This window comes from Pristiophorus japonicus, chromosome 8 (genome assembly GCF_044704955.1).
Source record: "Pristiophorus japonicus isolate sPriJap1 chromosome 8, sPriJap1.hap1, whole genome shotgun sequence".
Lineage (NCBI taxonomy): Eukaryota > Metazoa > Chordata > Chondrichthyes > Pristiophoridae > Pristiophorus > Pristiophorus japonicus.
Genome location: NC_091984.1, coordinates 21,194,777 through 21,217,277, shown reverse-complemented (window position 1 = coordinate 21,217,277; position 22,501 = coordinate 21,194,777). Strand labels below are relative to the sequence as shown.

Here is a 22,501-nt window from a genome sequence, read left to right as displayed (position 1 = left end):
ATTTGTGAGAGCGAGGGGATGGAGCTGAATACCAGCATCTGTGAGAGAGGCAGAATGAGTGAATCTCTGGGGAACAAGAGCAGGCCAGGGTGAGGGAGTCTGTGGGGAGAGGAGGGACAGGGTGAGGGAGTCTGTGGGGAGAGAGGGACAGGGTGAGGGAGTCTGTGGGGAGAGGAGGGACAGGGTGAGGGAGACTATGGGGAGAGAGGGACAGGGTGAGGGAGACTATGGGGAGAGGAGGAGGGACAGGGTGAGGGAGTCTGTGGGGAGAGGAGGGACAGGGTGAGGGAGACTGTGGGGAGAGGAGGGACAGGGTGAGGGAGACTATGGGGAGAGAGGGACAGGGTGAGGGAGTCTGTGGGGAGAGGAGGGACAGGGTGAGGGAGTCTGTGGGGAGAGGAGGGACAGGGTGAGGGAGTCTGTGGGGAGAGGAGGGAAAGGGTGAGGGTGACTATGGGGAGTGGAGGAGGGACAGGGTGAGGGAGACACTGGGGAGAGGAGGAGGGACAGGGCGAGGGAGATTGTGGGGAGAGGAGGAGGGACAGGGTGAGGGAGACTGTGGGGAGAGGAGGGACAGGGTGAGGGAGACACTGGGGAGAGGAGGAGGGACAGGGCGAGGGAGATTGTGGGGAGAGGAGGAGGGACAGGGTGAGGGAGACTGGGGAGAGGAGGGACAGGGTGAGGGAGACTATGGGGAGAGAGGGACAGGGTGAGGGAGTCTGTGGGGAGAGGAGTGGGGCAGGGTGAGGGAGACACTGGGGAGAGGAGGAGGGACAGGGCGAGGGAGATTGTGGGGAGAGGAGGAGGGACAGGGTGAGGGAGACTGTGGGGAGAGGAGGAGGAGGGACAGGGTGAGGGAGACTGTGGGGAGAGGAGGAGGAGGAGGGACAGGGTGAGGGAGACTGTGGGGAGGAGGAGGGACAGCTGACGAGGGAGAAGAGACTGGATGAGTTTTTGAGTACTTTACATTTGCAGGCTGTGCATCATCTTATCACCAACACAATTATATACAAAGGGCTGGGCTCACCATTGTGGGTAAAGTTTACCCAAAAAGTAAGTGTGAGGTAACTGATGAGGAAGACTCATTAATGTAGTTCTTCAATTATATTCTCTATTCCAAGCCTTGGTTCCTCATCAAAATACATTTGTGAAAGTTGGCCTGCCAAAAGAAAGAATGTTTATTAAATAACAATCAATAGAAGCAGTTTTGCTGAGATACGGATAAATAGGAATAGAATAGTTCATTATAGTCAGACTGGTAAGTTTGGAAAGAAAAGGTTTGCAAACTTGATGGAGTTAAATTCTAAGTTAATGGTACAATGTGGTTTTATCCCTCCAACGTTGGTGCAGCAGTCTTCGCTAGTTATTGCATCGTGCAGTAAGAGGGATGGCTAGTGTGGGAGCACAGAGGACCCGGGAGAGGGTCTACCATGCAAGGAACGAGGGACTCTGTCACTGAGCTGCACTGCCCAATTCACCTGCAATGGCAGTCCACCATCTACACTCCACTACCACTACCATTAATGTTTCTGCCACTGGGTCCTTCCAAGTACAGGACATTGGTTACTGTACGTATCTAGTCATACGCCCATCAACAGTCCTGTGGCATACCTCGATAGCAAGAGATAACAAGCCAGAAAGTATTGTTGGTACAGTCCCCCTTCATCCCTGACAATTGCCTATCTTGGGCAAATGGCGCTAACCACCTGTCATCACCATAGGCGTCAAATGCAAAGGTGCTGCTTAAACCATATCAAGCAGGCTGACTATTTCAGGTAATTCAAGCCGCTGTTCACATTTAAAACGCATAGCCACAGAGGTCAAGGCGTGTGTTTAAATCAAAAGCAAAATACTGTGGATGTTGGAAATCTGACATAAAAACAGAAAATGCTGGAAATACTCAGCAGGTCAGGCAGCATCTGTGCAGCGAGAAACAGAGTTAATGTTTCAGGTCGATGACCCGTCGTCAAAATTGGAAAAAGTTAGAAATGTCACAGATTTTTAAGCGTGCTTTTAAATGTTTTTCCTGATGGGAAAATTGCAAGTGCTATTGACTGCTCAAGGAAAAATAGTTTGCTCTTAAAAACTAACGTTTCATGGTGCAGAAACATTTGTAGAAATGGGCACCTCTCTGCTGTTAAAGGTCCATCTTTGAGTCAGTTGATAATTGTTGGCCTTTCTTCAGAAATGGACTCGAGTGCTTATTTCACTTATTAATACTGTTGGCTTCGGTTGGCATTTTTTTTTGTGGAAAGAGGCTTCACTATGAACCAAACTTGTCCTGCTATAGTAACCCAAGACTAACCTGGTCACCTTATACCAGCCATCATGTATAGCAGGCACATCGCTATCACAGATACACACCCTATACACAACAACAACTTGTTTTTATATAGTGCCTTTAACGTAGTAAAACATCCCAAGGTATGGTGGGAACTGTAATATTAGTGGACATGTGTCTTTATACAGCTTCTCATCATATTTCTTAGAAACATAGAATTAATTATACAGTGCAAGCACTGTTGTTATGTGGATGAATGCAGAAGCCATTTGGCATACAACAAGATCCTATAATACGCAATGAGATGAATGGCCAGTTTTTCTATTTCATTGGTTGAGGAAGAAATGTCAGCCAGAACACCAGGAGAACTCTCTACTGTTCAAATAATGCCATGGGGATCAGTAACATCCAGTTTAACTACCAGAATAGAGACACAGGGCGGCGGTTTAGCATTTCATCCAAGTCAAGCCATTTGAAGTTGCACAAGGCTAGCTCAGGTGGTTTTTACGCTGATTGTTCTAGCCGGCCTCCACCTTGCACTCCCCCTGGTGGCCTGACTTATATCCTGAGCTTGGCATGTGGTGAAATGCCTTCCTGCAGCCTAGCACGTCAGAGCACCTAAGTGCTGCACCATTGGCTCATTGTACGTGAATTGTTTAACTTAACTGTTATTATCCAGTGAACTTTACACCCAGCTGATGCATCCTTAAAAAAAATCATTAACTTCTGATATTTAAAAAAAAATAACTGATAGGGAGTTAGATGTGGCCCTTATGGCTAAAGGGATCAAGGGGTATGGAGAGAAAGCAGGAATGGGGTACTGAAGTTGCATGATCAGCCATGATCTTATTGAATGGTGGTGCAGGCTCGAAGGGCCGAATGGCCTACTCCTGCATCTATTTTCTATATTCCTATGTTTCTATAGCTTTGAAATACTTAAATTACTGAGTGGTTCTATCAAGAGTTACGATGTACGGCTCGCTCGGACAACCAATGGTTCGCTATTCTTTAACTAAAAGCGCTGTACGCAACAAATTCCCGCCTGGCTCTCTGCCTTGCACTTTCTTTAGCCCTTGGTATTTTCAAAGGAACTTCCAGCAGTCCTGCTGCACGTCACAGACCACACACACTATGCTGAGGTTGACAGATATGCTTTCTTCAGCCATTTTAAAGATGTACTACATATGACATAATGTTATAGGTTAAGGCAGTCATGTAACACAAGTAATTGTAGGGGATTTTAGCTGTGCTGTAATCTAAAAGAATTTCCAGCTGAGTCCATGAGTAATATAGAATGGAATGCTTACACAACTTGTGGAGCTAATTCCTGTTTGTAAGTCAGTCTTTCTTCGCACCCACAAGTGATACATTGGAGTTTTTGAAACAGTTTCGATTGATTGGAGTTTTTAAAAATTATTGTCTGATTTTCATATTTTTGTTTGTTAACAAAATCTGTAAACTTGCAAATAGTCTTACGCACTTGTGGTGCCATAAAATGCAAGGCTACGGACCAAGAGCTGGAAAGTGGGATTAGGCTGGATAGCTCTTTGTCGACCAGCACAGACACGATGGGCCGAATGGCCTTCTATGCCATAAATTTCTATGACTCTAAGTGGGATTAGGTCAAAGCATTCCAGTAATTCCTCTGATTTTTTTTTCGTAGTGCAAATGTCTCACTTTTCTTCCCACTGTCGCAGTCTCTGAAACCTGTAGCGTTCTTATCTGGCTGGAGCGATGGATGAGTGTGTTCTTGAATTGGAGCTTCCTTTGCTCCAGTGAGATTCGTGGAACGGAGGCTGTGAGTTCGCAGAACTCCGAGAGTCCCCACCAAATGGCGTGACTGTTGAATAATGCAGTCAGGTGGTGCACTTGGGAAGGAAGACTGGACGTTTGTCTTCATCTGTTTCCCACTCCCATTGCGCTTCTTTTATAAACAAAGGCTGTTCTTAAAGTAGATAAGTCACCAGGACCGGATGGGATACATCCTAGGAGGCTGAGGGAAGTGAAGGAAGAAATCGCGGTGATACTGGCCATAATCTTCCAATCCTCCAGAAATACGTGGGTGGTGCCAGAGGACTGGAGAATTGCAAATGTCGTACCATTGTTCAAAAAAACAATGCAGGGATAAACCCAGCAACTATAGGCCAGTCAGTTTAACCTTGTAGTGGGGAAGCTTTTAGAAACAATAATCAGGGACAGAATTAATAGTCACGTGGACAAGTGGATTAATTAAGGAAATCCAGCACGGATTTGTTAAAGCAAATCGTGTTTAATCAACTTGATCATTTTTTTGATGAGGTAACAGAGAGTTGATGAGTGCAGTGCAGTTGTTCTGGTGTCCATGGATTTCCAAAAGGCGTTTGATAAAGTGCCGTATAATAGGCTTGCCAGCAAAGTTGAAGCCCATGGAATAAAAGGGACAGTGGCAGCATGGATACAAAATTGGCTAAGTGACAGGAAACAGAGAGTAGTGGTGACTGGTTGTTTATCGGACTGGAGGAAGGTATACAGTGATGTTCCCCAGGAGTCGGTACTAGGATCACTACTTTTCTTGATATATATATTAATAACTTAGATGTGGGTGTACAGGGCACAATTTCAAAATTTGAAGATGGCACAAAACTTGGAAGTAAAGTGAACAGTGAGGAGGATAGTGATAGACTTCAAGAGGACATAGACAGGCTGGTGGAATGGGCGGACATGTGGCAGATTAAATTTAACGCAGAAAAATGTGAAGTGATACATTTTGGTAGAGAGAATGAGGATAGAAAAAAGAAACTAAAGGGTACAATCCTAAAGGGGGTGCATGAACAGAGAGACCTAGGGGTATATGTGCACAAATCATTGAAGGTGGCAGGGCAGGTTGAGAAAACAGTTATAAAGGCTTACAGGATCCTGGGCTTCATGCAGAAAGGTATAAAGTTCAATAGCATGGAAATTATGATGAATCTGTATAAAACAATGGTCTGGCCTCAACTGGAGTATTGTGTCCAATTCTGGGCACCACACTTTAGGAATGATGTGAAGATCTTAGAGAGGGTGCAGAATAGATTTATGTGATAGACTGGAGAAGCTGGGGTTGTTCTCCTTAGACCAGAGAAGATTGAGAGGAGATTTGATAGAGGTGTTCAAAATCATGAGGGGTCTGGACAGAGTAGATAGAGAGAAACTGTTCCCATTGGCGGAGGGGTCGAGAACCAGAGGACACAGATTTAAGATGACTGGCAAAATAATCAAAGATGACATAAGGAAAGAATTTTTTACACAGCGAGTGGTTAGGATCTGAAATTCACTGCCTGAAAAGGTGGTAGAGGCAGACAAAACCACAGCTTTCAAAAGGGAGTTGGACAAGTACCTGAAAGAAAAAATTTGCAGGGCTATGGGGAAAGGGTGGGGGAGTAGGACTAGCTGAAGTGTTCTTGCAGCGAGCCGGCACAGGCTCGATGGGCCGAATGGCCTGCTTCCGTGCTGTTACCATTCTATGATTCTATGATTCGATGAATATCTGCATGTTTGTACCAGCTGTGGCTCAGTGGGCAGCACTCTTACCTCTGAGTCACAGGTTGTGGGTTCAAATCCCATTTCAGGTACCTGAGCGCAAAATACAAAGCTGACACTCCAGTGCAGTACTGAGGGAGAGCTACACTGTTGGAGGTGCTGTCGTTCTGATGAGGCATTAAACCAACGTCCTGTCTGCTCTCTCAGGTGGAGGTAAAATATCTTGTAATGCTATTTCAAAGAAGAGCGGGAGATTTCGCCCATGGTGTTGTGGGCAATATTTATCCCTCAACCTCTCTTCAAAAGAGATGATCTGGTCATTATCCCATTACTGTATGTGGGACCTTCTTGTGGGCAAATTGGCTGCTGTGTTTCCTACATTACAACAGTGACTATACTTCAAAAAGTACTTCATTGGCTGCAAAGCACTTTGGGACATCCTGAGGTCATGAAAGGCGCTATATAAATGCAAGTCTTTTAAGTCTTTCTTTAAAAAAGCAGCATTGCTACAACATCAGAATTTTGAAGCAATGTAAGAGCATTGTGTACCATCTACAAGATGCACTGCAGCAACTCGCCAAAGCTTCTTCAGCAGCACCTCCCAAACCCGCGACCTCTACCACCTAGAAGGACAAGGGCAGCAGGCACATGGGAACACCTTCACCTCCAAGGTCCCCTTTGTCATGCATGTACATATTGTTTGTAGTCACCAGATGGTGTCATTGTTGGAGGCCGCTGAGCAGCACACGCATGGTGCTGCTCTGGTATAAAAGGCCAGCCATTTTGAGAGTCAGGCACTTTGAGCCGTAATAAAGCAGGAACAAGGTTGTACCTTGTTCAGTTAAACAGTACTCAGTTTGTATCTTTATTGCATACATAACACCCTTCAAGTCACACACCATCCTATCTTGGAAATATATCGCCATTCCTTCATTGTCGCTGGGTAAAATCCTGGAGTTCCCTTCTTTCAGCACTGTGGGAGTACCTTCACCACACGGACTGCAGCGGTTCGAGAAGGCGGCTCACCACCACCTTCTTGAGGGCAATTAGGGATGGGCAATAAATGCTGGCCTTTCCAGTGACAGCCACATCTCAGGACAAATATTGGAAAATAATTCTCCAATCCTGAGCCCACAGTAGGGATGTGTTTTCAAAGGGAGCACAGTCAAAGAACGGGGTCTATAATGCTATAGGTCTATTTCCAATCCATGATCCCTTGAAGTACAGCTTCCCTCCTGGGAGGGCAAAAACACCAAATTAGCTCTCAAATAACCTTAGCAATCGATTATTCCTTAAGGAATAACTTGCATTTATACAGCACCATTCAGTACCTCAGGAGATCCCAAAGCACTTCATAGTATTTTTTTGAAGTGTGGTAACTGTTGTAACATAAGGAATCACGCAACCTATTTGCAGACAGCTACGCCCCACAAATAGTGAAGAAATAAATGACCAGATTATCTGTTTTAATTATGTTGGTTGAGGGAGAAATAATGGTCAGAGCACTGAGAACTCTGCTGCCCTTCTTTGATAAGTGCTCTGGGATCCATAGCTCCCACCTGAGAGGTCAGATGGGACCTCAGTTTAATGTCTCATCCGAAAGACAGCATCTCTGAAGCACAGTACTCCCTCAATACTGCACTGGAGTGTCATCCTGGATTATATGCTGGACTCTGAGAGGTGAGAGTCAGCAACTAGTGGCCCTGATTTTAACTCCAGGTGGATCCCCTGTTCAGGCCCAAGTTAAAATTACAGTCGGGTCTTAATGATGTCATCAGGCTGCAACATGCATATGTAAAGAAGGACCCTGGTGGTTCCGGGCGAGTGCCCAGGAGAGCAGGTTAAAATTGCGATCATGGCGACTTTCGGACAGGTAAGAGCCAGGGCGATTTTAACTTGCCACCCGCTAGGTTTCTGCTGAGTGAGTAGGGTTAAAATCTACCCTATAGAGTGGGACTAAAGTCATGCGTCGGCCAAAATGAGTATGGATGAGAGAATTTCTTTCCTGGAAGACCAGCCAATAGTTTTCATGCTAATTTTTCTGGTGTCAGCCTACAAATGATCAGATTTATTGAATTCATTTTCACAACTTGCCATGTTGGGATTTAAACCCCTAAAGTCGAATATCATAAGCACTACACTACAGAATCGTTACAATACTCACTAAACCCAGCTAACTAAATCTGCTTCCAAACTCATGCGATCAATCAGAGGTTAATTGTATTTCCTTGTAAATTTCAGACTCTAAGTTGATGACTGATTTTCTTTCTCTTTTTATTAAGATTGTTTTGCATTTATGACAAAGCATGACACTTTGAAGTTAGGTGGATGTAAAAGATCCCATGGCACTATTCTGAAGAAGAGCAGAGGAGATATCCCCGGTGTCCTGGCCAATATTTATCCCTCAACCAACATCACTAAAAAATAGATTATCTGGTCATTATCATATTACTATTTGTGGGAGCTTGCTATGCGTAAATTGGCTGCTGCATTTCCTACACTTCGAAAAGTCTTAATTAGCTGCGAAGTATTTTGGGACGTCATGAAAGGTGCTGTATATATGCAAGTCTGTTCTTTCTTTTTCTTTCTTTCTCTTTTTCTTTCTCTTTCTCTCTCTCTCTCTTTCTCTTTCTCGTTCGCTCTCTCTCTCTTTCTCTCCTTTCTCTCTCTCTCTTTTTCTCTCTCTCTCTCTCTTTCTCTCTCTTTCCTTCTTTCTCTCTCTCTCTCTCTCTCTCTCTCTCTCTCTCTTTTTCTCTCTCTCGCTTTCTCTTTCTTTCTCTCTTTCCCTCTTTCTTTCTTTCTCTCTCTCTCTCTCTCTCACACACTTAGGCCTCAAAATTCACTTTGTCCGGGCCAAGGTTGAATTGCAGCAGATCTCTGGATCGAGTTCCAAACAATGAGATATGACTGGGCTCTGCCAGGGTTCCGTCCCATCTTTTCCTTCCTGCTATAGCCCCGCTGAAGCCTGCAAAAGAACCCCAAACCTTTAGTAGCCGTATGTAATCAATCCCAGAGGAGATAGATTACCTTCCTGAAGGAGCTCGCTTGCTCCATTGGGAGTGAAGAACAGAAGAGGAGCTGTTTCTTCAGGGCTTCATTTTGTACAATGGCACCACTGAGCCACGACCCCTGCAGCTGTGATGTGTCCGCCCCAGGCATGGATTTGGGATGAGGTCTCCAGCCTGGGTCGAGGGCGGGTGTAGTGCCGCTCTGCCACACTTGTGCCAGCAGAACAACACCCTCTCCTCCCCCAACCCAATTAATTTTGGGACCCCACTCTCTAGGATCATACCTGAATGGTGGTGACTTGAACAAAGTATCGATGGCTGGTAGATCTCATGGAACCATGCCCCAGCAAGAGTCAGCATCTAAAGGAGAAAATTACACTGGATTTTAATTAAATTGCCCTGAATGCAATGTAAAATTAATTACAAAATAAGAGATGATCAATATACATTTCTTTTTAAACCACATATTGAAGACCAGTCTTTCACTCAATCGATGCATCTTCTGAAATTAAATGCACAAAGTTATAGAATCATATGGCAAACAAGGAGACCACTCGGCCCATCGTGTCTGTGCCGGCTCTTTGAAAGAGCGATCCAATTAGTCCCATTCCCCTGCGCTTTCCGCATAGCTCCTTTTCAAGTATTTATCCAAATCCCTTTTGAAAGTTACTATTGAATCTGCTCCCACCACTCTTTCAGGCAGGCGCATTTACTCGCTGCGTAAAAATCAATCCTCCTCATCTCACCTCTGGCTCTTCTGGCAATTATCTTAAATCTGCGGCCTTTGTTTACCGACCCTACTGCCAGTGGAAACAATTTCTCCTTTTCTACTCTATCAAAGCCTCTTATTAGAAAGCTATGGCAAATCTATTTATTTACAATTATATTTAATGTTCGTTCCCAGTTATTGGGCATCACATGAGATATGCATCCATATGCATACAAGCTCCTTAACGATAGGTTGTGTGTTGATGGTGCATTTGACTGGTGGCAATGGTACCACCCCTTCCGCTGGTGCCAATGGTACCACCCCTTCCGCTGGTGCCAATGGTACCATCCCTTCCGCTGGTGCCAATGCTTGTTATTGAGAGGCGTGTGCATTGTGATGTCCCAGATGGTGCTGGCTCATTCTCCAGAGAAAAGAAAAGTATTAAAATGAGACTGGTATCACGCCACAGACAGAAATAAATTCTTATGTTATTGCTATCAAGTTACTGTGTCAAGTAACGAATGGCATGTATTCTGAACTGTATTCACTTTATGTTAAAAGTTCACAGGAGCGTAATTGTGATACGTGTCTTAATTGGTATTTTAGTCAACTTGACTCAGTCTAACGCTCTGTTAAATAGTACGGGGATGATATGGAGTAGCAGTGATTATTGTAAGTGTTAGACTGCTGCCAGTGGTAACATACCACATTCAGTGGGAAATATACAGTAAAATGGCCCCGCAGAGATCAATCCAGTTAATTCAGGGGTTTTTTGTATTGTAGCTTTTTCAGGACCATTTGCATTACCTTGACAAGTAGCTATCCGCTGTTATATATTTGCTCTGAAAAATCAGCTTCAGTCTTTGAAGATGCCTGCATTTGCCACATCTGTATACCTGTCCCAGGGAAAGGCAACACTGCTGACAGAACTCCTCATTGACTTACTGAAGCAGCTGAGAAGTCCTTACTTAAAGCAATACAAATACTTAAAAGAAACAAAAGAAACAATTGTTGTGATGTGCAAACACTGGAAGTCAGACTGGATACAATAACTTGCATTTATATCGCGCCTTTAACTTAGTAAAATGTCCTAAGATACTTCACAGGAGCAGGATCAGGGAAAGGTTGACACTGAACTAAGTTTGAAAGAAAAGAAAGAAAGACTTTTATGACCTCGGGACATCCCAAAACCCTTTTACAGATAATTAAGTACTTTTGAAGCGTTGTAATGTAGAAAACTGTTATAATGTAGGAAACACGGCGGCCAATTTGTGCACAGCAAGGTCCCACTAACAGCAATGTGATGATGACCAGATAATGGCCCTGAAATTCCAATGTCCCGGGTCCATACGAAGTTTCTACAGACCCGGGAAGGCATTGGAAAATCCAGGTTTCAGCACGCAATGCGCATGCGCTGAAAACCGGCTTTTCCGAACTGTCAAGTTTCTGGCTTGACAGATCCTCCGTATCTCGGGAACGAGTACACTTGCAGGGCAAGATTTCCGATATTTACGAATATCTTGCCCTGCAAATGTTCTTTAAAATCTTGCTCCTGAAAAAGCAGGCATATAGCTTACTTTTACAGGCGCAAGTGTTTACAAATACACAGCAACATTTAAAAATAAAGTTATAAAAACACACTCTATTTTTAAAAACCCTCCCCACTACGGTAAGTTTATTTTAAGGCTTAATTAAAAAAACTTTTTTAAAAAGTCGGGAAATTTTTTTAATAAAAACTTTAATTTAAATGAATGTTAAATATGTAGTTATTTTCTATTTTTTTATCCTGTTTTGGGTGTTTGGAGGGAGGGTTTCTCATTCATAGTAATAGGAGTTCCGGACTTACGGAACTCCTATTACTATGAATGAGAATCTATACTTCACCTGATTGGCTGTTGTCTCCAGATCCCGGCCTGCGCACGTCCCCACGTGCACGCGCTGTGATGTGCAGTCATGAGAGGCCTCAGGCTCGGAAGTTCCAATCGGCGCAGCAGCAACAGGTAAGTGCGCATCTTTATTCCCTATTTCACTCCTTTGCCCGCGGGAAGACCTCAATCGGAATTTCAGGCCCAATCTGTTTTTTAATAAAGTTGATTGAGTGATAAATATTGGCCAGGACTCCAGGGATCTTCTTCGAAATAGTACCATGAGACCTTTTACATCTACCTGTGAGAGCAGATGGGGCCTCAGTTTAACTTCTCACCTGAAAGACAGCACCTCCAACAGTGCAGCACTCCCTCAGCACTGCACTGGAGGGTCAGCCTAGATTTTTGTGCTCAAGTCTCTGGAGTAGGACTTTAATTCACAACCTTCTGACTTAGAGGCGAGAGTGCTACCAACTGAGCCACAGCTGCCACATAAGGAGATATTAGGACAGGTTGATCAAAGTGGTAGGTTTTAAGGACCGTCTTAAAGGAGGAAAGAGAGGTAGAGAGGCTTAATGAATGAATTCCAGAGGCCGCCAATGGAGGGCTGAAGGAAATTGAGGTGCACACAAGGCTAGGAATGCAGAGTTCTCAGAGGGTTGTAGTTGCTGGGGGAGGTTACTGACATAGGGAGGTGTAAGGGGGGGGTTTGTGTTTGTGGTCTCTATGAGGGGGTCAAGTTCCCTTCTGACCAACTTGAGTGATTTCGAATCGCTCCCGCTCCCTTAGGTTCTGTACTCTGGATTTATTTGGGGGGTGTGACAAAAGTGCAAAGGATACTGGTTTGATGCAAAGAACTTTGTTTTTTATTACAGTCAAGGTAATACAGGCTTACTACTCTAGTAAGAAAATACAAGGCCAAACTTACAATCACTCTAATAAAGAACAATACAAGGTAAGGTACAAGGTCAAACTTAAAATCACTCTAATAAAGAACAATACAAGGAAAGGTACAAGGTCAAACTTATAATCACTCTAATAAAGAACAATACAAGGAAAGGTACAAGGTCAAACTTATAATCACTCCAATAAAGTACCATACACTACACATTCAAAGGGGGTTGCAGTAAAATTATACCTCCCACCTCCCAATACCTAATTCTAGCTAGGTTAGAGTCCAGGGCAGGCAGGGACTCATGCTTGCGAATCCTTTTGATAGTTAATGGTAGATGGTGATGTTCTTCCTTCCTTCAGGACTTCAAGACTTCGAGGCTGGAGAAGTTAGTTTACAACTGTCGCGTTGGTTTCTCTCCTTGTCTTGATAGTAGCAACCACCTCTCTCCCCTCTCACTTTGTTGAAAACAGTGGCCAGTTATACGATTTCAGTGTTCTAATCTTGCCGCCCAATCTATTCACAATCCTTTGTATAATTTTGGCGGGCTTGGTTCTTTTTTGTAATATTTTGTCGGGCTCGTTAAAGTTGATATGTCTTGGGTGGGTTGATGTTCGAACACTGTTTCCTGATGGAAATATTAGTTTGGTAATTGCAATGTCCCTTTAGTGTTTAGTCTTTCGCATACAGGCTGGATTGGGCCTCTTTGTGATGTATATGCTGAAATGGTTTTTCCAGACCCATGTTGATGGGGAGCTGCCTCTGGGTGATTTTGTGATGGTAATGTCTCTTGTGGAGAAAGATTTTCAAATACTCATTCTTCCAGACAGGCTAACTCAGTCCTCACACCCAGACAGTTCCAATAATCAAGTGGGCTTCTTTTGTTCCCTAGCTCCGCCCACAGGCTTGAATTTGTCTTGTAAAAGTTCATAATTCTATAAAGTTTGTAGTTTCTTCCATAAGCACTTTGAGTTCCAAACTTTTCAGTAGATAGTCCCAAATTAAATTTCCTTTCGAATGAGCCCAAACACGGTGGTGGGGGGGGGGGGGTTCTGGTGAATTTTGCTCTCTGCAGAGGAGGGAGGCCATGGAGGGGTTTGAACACGAGGATGACATTTTAAATTTGAGGTATGTAAACTTTTTGATTTGGTTTGGTTGGAATCTGGAATGAAGTCCAAGTGCTCTGCAGCTGCTGTCACTTCCACCGCTGTCACCTAAATACACCAAATGGTCAAAGAATGAGAAGCCCGGGAAAGAACAGTGTTTGACTTTGGTTCATCTCACTCAAAGTGATCTTTTCAGTGCGCATACAAGTCACTTTTGATACGTATCCATGCTGTATGATATTATTCAGTATGCCTATTACAACAACGGCCTTAATGGTTGCCTAGTCCTGTGAATTTCAGTCCTATAGAGTGGAAGAAAAGCTTGCCAACAGTCAGGTGTTCATACAACATAAATCATTTCATCAACACTAATAGTAATATTTTGTAGAAAGATTATAATAGACGCAGGATGGTATATGCAGTCTATTGAGGATGGAGTATAAAAGCAGGGAAGTCTTGCTACAGTTATACAGGGTATTGGTGAGGCCATAGCTGGAATACTACGTACAGTTTTGGTTTCCATATTTACGAAAGGGTATACTTGCTTTGGAGACAGTTCAGAGAAGGTTGATTCTGGAGATGAGGGGGTTGACTTATGAGGAAAGGTTGAATAGGTTGGGCCTCTACTCCTTGGAATTCAGAAGAATGAGAGGTGATTTTATCGAAACATATAAGATTATGAGGGAGCTTGACAAGGTGGATGCAGAGAGGATGTTTTCACTGATGGGGGAGACTAGAACTAGGAGGCATAATCTCTAAAAAAGAGATGAGGAGAAATGTCTTCTCTCAGAGGGTTGTAAAGCAGTGGAATTCACTGCCTCAGAGAGCTGTGGAAGCTGGGACATTGAATAAATAAATTTAAGATAGAAATAGACAGTTTCTTAGACGATAAGGGAATAAGGGGTTATGGGGAGCGGGCAGGGAAGTGGACCTGAGTCCATGATCAGATCAGCCATGATCGTATTAAATGGCGGAGCAGGCTCGAGGTGCTGTATGGCCTACTCCTGCTCCTATTTCTTATGTTCTTATATATTTTCCCAGAATATAGTTAGGCCTTTAACTTTCAGGAGTGATGAAATTTGGCTGGAACATGGACTGGTTGGTCCAAATGGCCTGTCTCTGTGCATATATCCGATGTAAATTTGTCCTTAAAACACTGAAATCAATCATAAAAATCTGAGAGCCATTTTGATTGTTTGCATTAAGGGAGCACCCATGCACAATGTTCTGCCCAATATCTTTACTGACATGGCCATGCCACTTGCATGATACAAATGTCCATTCCCCAGCATTGCCACGAACAGGGAGTTTGAATATACTGTCAGCCTACAGCAGAGCAAATCCTCCATTTGTGCCAGTGCTGAATGTGATCATTGGCACTGCTACAGTGTCGGCACGGTTGCAATCAAGTGACAATATATCCTGTGGAGTCGACCCAAAATAGCATGGGAACAAACAGGAATATTGAGACTTTGTAAGTGTTATCTTTTTCATATAATTGAATGTCACTGAAGTTTAATATGTCCCTTTGTAACATCGGTCTGTAGGGTCAGTGAAAATCAATCTCAAATGCTGCGGGGATAACTTGGCAAAATCTGTATTAACCTACAAACCATCTCCTCTATATTTAATTGTATTTTCTCATCAATAAAACCCTTTCAACTATATATTTTCAAATAATAAAAAGCAAAAGTAAGTAGTCACATGAACAATTGACACCAACACCGCCACCTTCAAAAAGTATTGATTTTACCGGCATGACATTTGACCCGCTATTGTTGGCCATGCCTTCAACCACCTAGGCCCCATTCTTTGGCATCCCCACCTCTCTAAACTCCTCCTCATCCCCACCTTCCCTCTTCCTTGTTAATACCCTCCTTAAAACCTACCCCCACCCTTCCTAATATCTACTTATTTTGGTTCGGTCCCCAGTTTTTGATTGCGTCTCTATGAGGCGCCTTGGGTAATTTTTCTATGTGAAAGCGATTATAGAAAAGGAGTTTGGTTGTTATTTGGATGGGCTGCTAAGTTGAAGTCCTGCCTGCTTGTTCAAATGGAAGTTAAAAGGTGAGTGGAAAGGATTGGCTGAGATCCAGTGGTAAAAGGGCACATTTGTATTTCCTTTATGTTGTATAATCATCATCATATCATCAGAGGCAGTCCCTCGGAATCTTGCTTCCACTCTAAAAGTGAGTTCTCAGATGACTGTACAGTCCAATATGCGAATTAGTCTCTGTCACAGGTGGGGCAGACAGTGGTTGAAGGAAAGGGTGGGTGGGACTGGTTTGCCGCACGCTCCTTCCGCTGCCTGTGCTTGTTTTCTGCATGCTCTCAGCGACGAGACTCGAGGTGCTCAGCGCCCTCCCAGATGCTCTTCCTCCACATAGGGTGGTCTCTGGCCAGGGATTCCCAGGTGGTGGTGGGGATGTTGCACTTTATCAAGGAGGCTTTGAGGGTGTCCTTGAAATGTCTCCTCTGCCCACCTGGGGCTCACTTGCCGCGTAGGAGTTCCGAGTAGAGCGCTTGCTTTGGGAGTCTTGTGTCGGGCATGTGGACAGTGTGGCCCTACAGATGACAACCTGATCCTCCTTGGCAACTTCAGTGCCAGAGTCAGTTAGGACATGGACCTTTTGGGAGGTGTGATCGGCAGAGAGGGATAGGGAAAACCAACTCCAGCGGTACCCTGCTCCTGACAAAATGCCTAGAACACGACCTTGTCATCAACACCTTGTTCCGCCAGAGGGACAAGTACAAGGCATCATGGCAACACCCCCGCTCCAAACACTGACACCTGCTTGACTACGTCATCGTCCGAGCGAGGGATTGCAAGGACGTGCACATCACCCGCGCCATGACGGGAGCCGACGACTGCTGGACGGACCACCGCTTAATTTGTTCTGTCATCAACATTAGTTTAGCCCCAAAGCGACAACAGCAACAGAAGCAATGCTGCAGAAAAAGCAATGCCGGGGCACTCAAAGATCCAGCTAAGAAAGCCCTATAGAGCCAGCGCCTCACTGTCAACCTGGCGACCCTCGATGACCCCAAGACGTAGAGTGCCCATAGCGCTTGGTCTGCCTTCCAGACCACCATAACCAGTGCCTGCAAAGAGACGCTTGGTCACTCAACCAGGAAACACCAGGACTGGTTTGATGAGAATGACCAGGAGATCCAAGAACTAATAAACCGCAAGCGCAGGACATTTCTGAACCTAAAGCAACAACCCAACTCGAGAGCAGCAAAGCAGCTCTACAGACGGCTGAAGGCCGAGGTACAACAAAAAACTAAAGAATAGATGGTGGGTGGAGAAAGCACAGGAGATTCAGCAACTGGCCCACAGCCATGACGTGCGAGGATTCTTCACCGCAGTTGTATAATATACGGTAGTGGAACAGCTGCTGAATGAAACACATGAACAAAATGGCAATGTCATCACCATTTCTGGCTACACCCATGTTAATTGGGCCTGTTGGCTTTCTTTTAAAATTAAAATTCTCTGTTGAGCGAAAACTTTTTGCCCGGTTGATCGAGTTTGCAGCCTTAATTACACTCAATCACATTCTGTATCTTATCCTATTCGACTGCTGTGATGGTTTGTTTATATAAATGTGGATTCCTGTACAGTGTGCAATCCCAATAGATTAATCATATCCTGTGGCAATCACGTTATTAATAAATGCGAAATGGCTTTGAGTGATGAGCTCCCCCCCCCCTGTCCCCTGAGTAATACGGGAACTGATATTTCACTCTCTCAAGGGAAATAAAAGTTATATTTCTTTCTGATGTCATAATACCTGATCTAACATCAGTAGCTTGCTCCTGGTATGGTAGCAGTGGCATATCTAACCTTTTATTTCCGTTTTTCTCATTCCCCCCTCCCCCTCATGTGGGATCAGGTTCTGTGGGTACTAAAATGCTCCGATACCTCACTCAAGCAGCCATAGCTTAAATAGAAAAAAAAGACTTGCATTTATATAGCGTCTTTCAGAACCTCAGGGCGTCCCAAAGTGCTTTACAGCCTATGAATTATTCTTGACGTGTAGTCACTACTGTAATGTAGGAAACACGGCAGCCAATTTGCACACAGCAAGCTCCCTCAAACAGCAGTGTGATAATGAAAAGGCAATCCACTTTTTTTTAGTGATGTATTGATTCTCTGGGGAGAACTCCCCTCCTCTTTTTCGAATAGTGCCATAGGATCTTTTACGTCCACCTGAGACAGCAGACGGGGCCTCAGTTTAAAGTCCCATTCAACCGATGGCACCTCCGACAGCGCAGCACTCCCCCAGTACTGCACTGGAGTGTCAGCCTAGATTTTGTGCTCAAATCTCCAGAGTGGGGCTTGAACCTGGCAAGAATTGTAGCCCCTCTCTGCCCCCAAGACGCTGAGGCTAATTGTAGCGCATGATTGCCAGATGATTTACATAAGAACATAAGAACTAGGAGCAGGAGTAGGCCCTTGAGCCTGCTCCGCCATTCAATATGATCATGGCTGATCTGATCCTCCACTTCCCTGCCTGCTCCCCATAACCCTTGACTCCCTTATCATACAAAAATCTGTCTACCTCCACCTTTAAATATATTCAATGATCCAGCCTCCACAGCACAGAAGATTCACGACCCTCAGCTAACTCGGGATTTAACCGAGGACTCAATTTAAGGACCCGCTGGTTAGGCCACACAGTACCTGGTACAAGTAGGCAGAGCCTGCACGCTCACGTTGTCTTGCCTTGTTATATTGGGCAATTTCCAATCCATAGAAATCGTTCCCAAATTTAGACAACGAGTTAATTTAGTAGCTGGTTAATAGCACGTGCTTGTTTAGAATACATCTGCGCCACCGCATGATAGATTGGAATGTCCCTTGCATGTTACAGTTCCGGGGATGAACAGTTAGGATAAAGATCTCCCAATCTCTATCCCTGTCCCGTTTTGGAGAATTGTCCTGCCGACAATCACTGAATTGTAGAACAGAGCACAGATTGCTGTACCTATTTCAAACTGCAGGTACATTATGGTAGAGGAATGACGTCAGTATTTCATATAATTAGCCTCCAGGGAGCTGCCAGCCGGTTTTCAATTAATGAGGTTATACATGTGATGTGCATCTAATTAGACATGCGATATACACTTGTGACATTCATGATCATACGTGTGATCATACCTTGATTATCCATACGATACACATAAAATATGCATGTGATACCTGTGAACCTCCAGATCTGACGAAGATTCATCTGCCTGCGACTTTAACTCTGTTTCTCTCTCCACAGAGGCTGCTTGACCTACTGAGTATTTCCAGCATCTTTTGTTTTGAGTTATGATCTACGTGTGTTCTCAGTTGACGAGTCTCAGACATATTCCTATTTAAACAGCTCTATTGCTTCGAAGATATCAATGGTACTCAGCTAGTTTGATTCCAATTATTTGTGATGCTGTTTCATTGTAGCTTTTAAAAAAAAAATGTAATTTATTTTTAAAATTTCAGACGATGCTCTCGAATGCTTCATCTGTCGAGAACGGGAGGTGACAGACTGTGATTCCTTGCTGCAGTATTGTGACTGCAAGAGTTTAGTTGCTCATCACAAGTGTTTGCTGACCTGGATACAAAAGGTAATAAAACTCCATGATAGCGCTATCGATTAGATTGCCAAGACAAAGCCTTCAATTACATTGAAGATTCTGGCAGTGGAAAATTCCCTCTCCTCAAGACCACTGTTTAAAAATGTTTTTTTAAAGGCATTATTTTCCAGATGTTTAGGATTTTGCAGCATCCACTGATGTGTTTCCAGGAGCCCTTTCATCATTCTGGGTTTTCGAACTGCAATGAATTTTGTGTGTTTCAACTGCAAATCTCAGTTACATTCTGGGCCCTTTCAGAAGTCTTTGTTCAAATAATAATTTTTTTTTTTAAGTATCTTATTCTGTGTTTGAAAGGCGTTTGCAAGATCTCTGCACCCCTCTAATTTTGGCCTATTAAGCTTCCACAATTTTCATAGTTCCGCCATTGGCGGCCATGCCTTCAGTTGCCTAGTCTCTAAGCTCTGGAATTCCCACCCCAAACCTCACCGCCTCTCTACCTCTCTCGCCTCCTTTAAGATGCTCCTTAAGATCTCCTTCTTTGACCAAGCTTTCGAACACCTGTCCTAATACCTCCTTATGTGGCTCGGTGTCAAATGTTGTTTGAAATCGCACCTGTGAAAGCATCTCGGGACATTTTAATACATTAAAAGCACTATATAAATGCAAGATGTTGTTGTTGTATCTACCAGGGAGGGTGGGAGACATGAACGTATTTACAATGTCCCTACACATAACGGCCAAAGTACATCTCTTTCTTTATTAATTCTGGGGATCTGGGCGTTGCTGGCAAGGCCAGCAATTATTGTCTGTCCCAAGTTGCCCTTGAGCAGGTGGTGGTCTTCTTCTTGAACCACTGCAGTCTGTGTGGTGGAGGAACTCCCACAGTGCTCTTAGGTAGAGCGTTCCAGGAATTTGACCCAGTGACCATGAAGGAACGGTGATATCGGTCCAAGTTGGGATGTTGATCTTCTCCCCCCATACGCCCCCAACCCTATCCCAGTCTTCTGTAATTATTTCTTCAGGCAGTGTATAAACAGAAGGTCGGGGAAATTCCTATGACCTGAGTACTAATATTAAACAATTGCTACTAAGCACCACAGCCTCTCTCGCATAATAATTTGATTTGTAACGGAATTGTATTTTTAAAATAGTATTTTGCAATCTAGCCCATTAAAGCCAATTCCTGCTTCCAATATCCTGTCTGTCCTGGTGTTAGCTACAATCTTCCATTCTCCTCCTTCCACATCAAAGTCCCTCTCCTGTCCAATCCAGATCTGCACCTATCTGTCCCACCCATTGATACAATGGCAGGGTGGGATTACTTCAGCAGCCTGACTTTCCTTTGAAGAGACTATGTTATTTTCAATCTTGTCTTAGCGATCGGGTTAGTCCTATTAGCTCAGTGGGTAGCACTCGTGCCTCTGAGTCAAGCCCCACTGCAGAACTTGATCGCATAATCTAGGCTGACCCTTCAGTGCAGTACTGGGTGCTGCATTACCAGAGGTGCTGCCTTTTAAATGAGATGTGTTGGCTTATTCACGAGTGTGTAAAAGGTGCTGTGAAATGATTCAAAGAAGATCTGTCCCGCATCAAAGAGGTTTTCCAGCTTATTCCTCAACCAGCACCTCCAAAATAGATTTCATTGCTGTTCATGGGACCGTGCTGTGTGTAAAATGGCTCCCACATTTGCCTACACAACAACGGCGACTACACTTCAAAAGAAATGAATTGGCTGTGAAGCATTTAGGATGTCCTGAGGTTGTGAAAGGTGCTATATAAATGTAAATTCTTTCTTTCTATTGCCACAGAATCTCTCTTCTCATTGAAGAACAAAGAAAAGAAAAAATGATAGAAGCAACCATGCACTAGGAATCAGGCAGCTGATACTAATCCAAACATATATTTTGTTTTCTCAGAATTCTACTTTCGCGCTTACTTTAGCTTAGTTTCACTCAAAAACACCCCCATCATTAAACACTTTACCACAGGAGTTCAGCTACTGTTTCATTAATGTCCACCTCAGTTCTAAGAAAGACTGACTCTGCCTTTTTATTTTGATTCCTACAAGCATTTTACTTGAAACTTGAGTCTGTGTAGAGGGAACTTATGGGGAAGTCATCCACAACAGTACACATTCATGTCCAATACTAGAGCTGCATGGACTAAGTAGCCACCACTGGATCACCACGTATTGGATAAGTACTTGGATACTAGAGCTTGACGCTCTAGAGGCTCATGGTCTACAGGGCTGTAGTAATACTCAGAGACATGGGCCATATACAGCAGACACCTCAAATCGCTGGAGAAATACCACCAACGATGTCTCCGCAAGATCCTGCAAATCCCCTGGAGGACAGATGCACCAACGTTAGCATCCTCGATCAGGCCAACATCCCCAGATTCGAAGCACTGACCAGCTCCGTTGGGCGGGCCACAGAGTTCGCATGCCTGACACAAGACTCCCAAAGCAAGCGCTCTACTCGGAACTCCTACACGGCAAGCGAGCCCCAGGTGGGCAGAGGAAACGTTTCAAGGACGCCCTCAAAGCCTCCTTGATAAAATGCAACATCCCCACTGACACCTGGGAGTCCCTGGCCAAAGACCGCCCTAAGTGGAGGAAGAGCATCCGGGAGGGCGCTGAGCACCTCGAGTCTCATCGCCGAGAGCACGCAGAAATCAAACGCAGGCGGCGGAAGAAGCGTGCGGCAAAACCAGACTCCCCACCCACCATTTCCTTCAACCACTGTCTGTCCCACCTGTGACAGAGCATATAATTCCCATATTGGACTGTTCAGCCACCTAAGAACTCACTTTTAGAGTGGAAGCAAGTCTTCCTCGATTTTTGCCAGGTCGGGCAAACAATTATGATTGCAGGTTCGGCCGGGCCGCCAACAGGTAGTCTGGCATCCCAAGGGGGCTTCACAAGAGTATTATGCATTAAAAAATTTGACACTGAGCCGCATACATAGAAATTAGCACAGGTGACCAAAAGCTTGGTCAAAGAGGTATGTTTTAAGGAGCGTCTCGAAGGAGGAAAGAGAGGTAGAGAGGTGGAGAGGTTTAGGCAGGGAGTTCCAGAGCTTAGGGCCCAGGGAACAGAAGGCATGGCCAGCAATGGTTGAACGATTATAATCAGGGATGCTCAGGACAGAATTAGAGGAGCGCAGACATCTCGGGGCGGTTGTGGGGCTGGGGGAGATTACAGAGATAGGGAGGGGTGAGGCAATGGAGGGATTTGAAAATAAGGATGAGAATTTTGAAATCGAGGCGTTGCTTAACCGGAAGCCAATGTCGGTCAGCGAGCACAGGGTTGATGGTGTACAGCCAATTATGTACTATTGTAGTGTAGTCACTGTTGTAATGTAGGAAACACGGCAGCCAATTTGCGCACAGCAAACTCCCACAAAGAGCAATGTGATAATGACCAGATAAACTGTTTCGAGGATTAAATATTAGCTAGGACACCGGCGATAGCTTCTCTGCTCCTCTTCAAAATAGTGTGGTGGGATCTTTTACGTTCACCTGAGACCATCCTAAAGACGGCACATCCGAGGCAATG

The 22,501-nt window shown here is 44.4% G+C and overlaps 1 protein-coding gene across 1 annotated transcript in view; it reads left to right on the top strand.

The window, feature by feature from the left end:
* The window catches only part of LOC139268024 (uncharacterized), a 336,746-nt gene that overhangs the window by 9,804 nt on the left and 304,441 nt on the right, over positions 1-22,501 (top strand). The window contains exon 2 of the mRNA XM_070886000.1: positions 18,848-18,972. Coding sequence (XP_070742101.1) covers positions 18,848-18,972 — 125 coding nt within the window. The remainder of the gene's footprint in view (positions 1-18,847; positions 18,973-22,501) is intronic.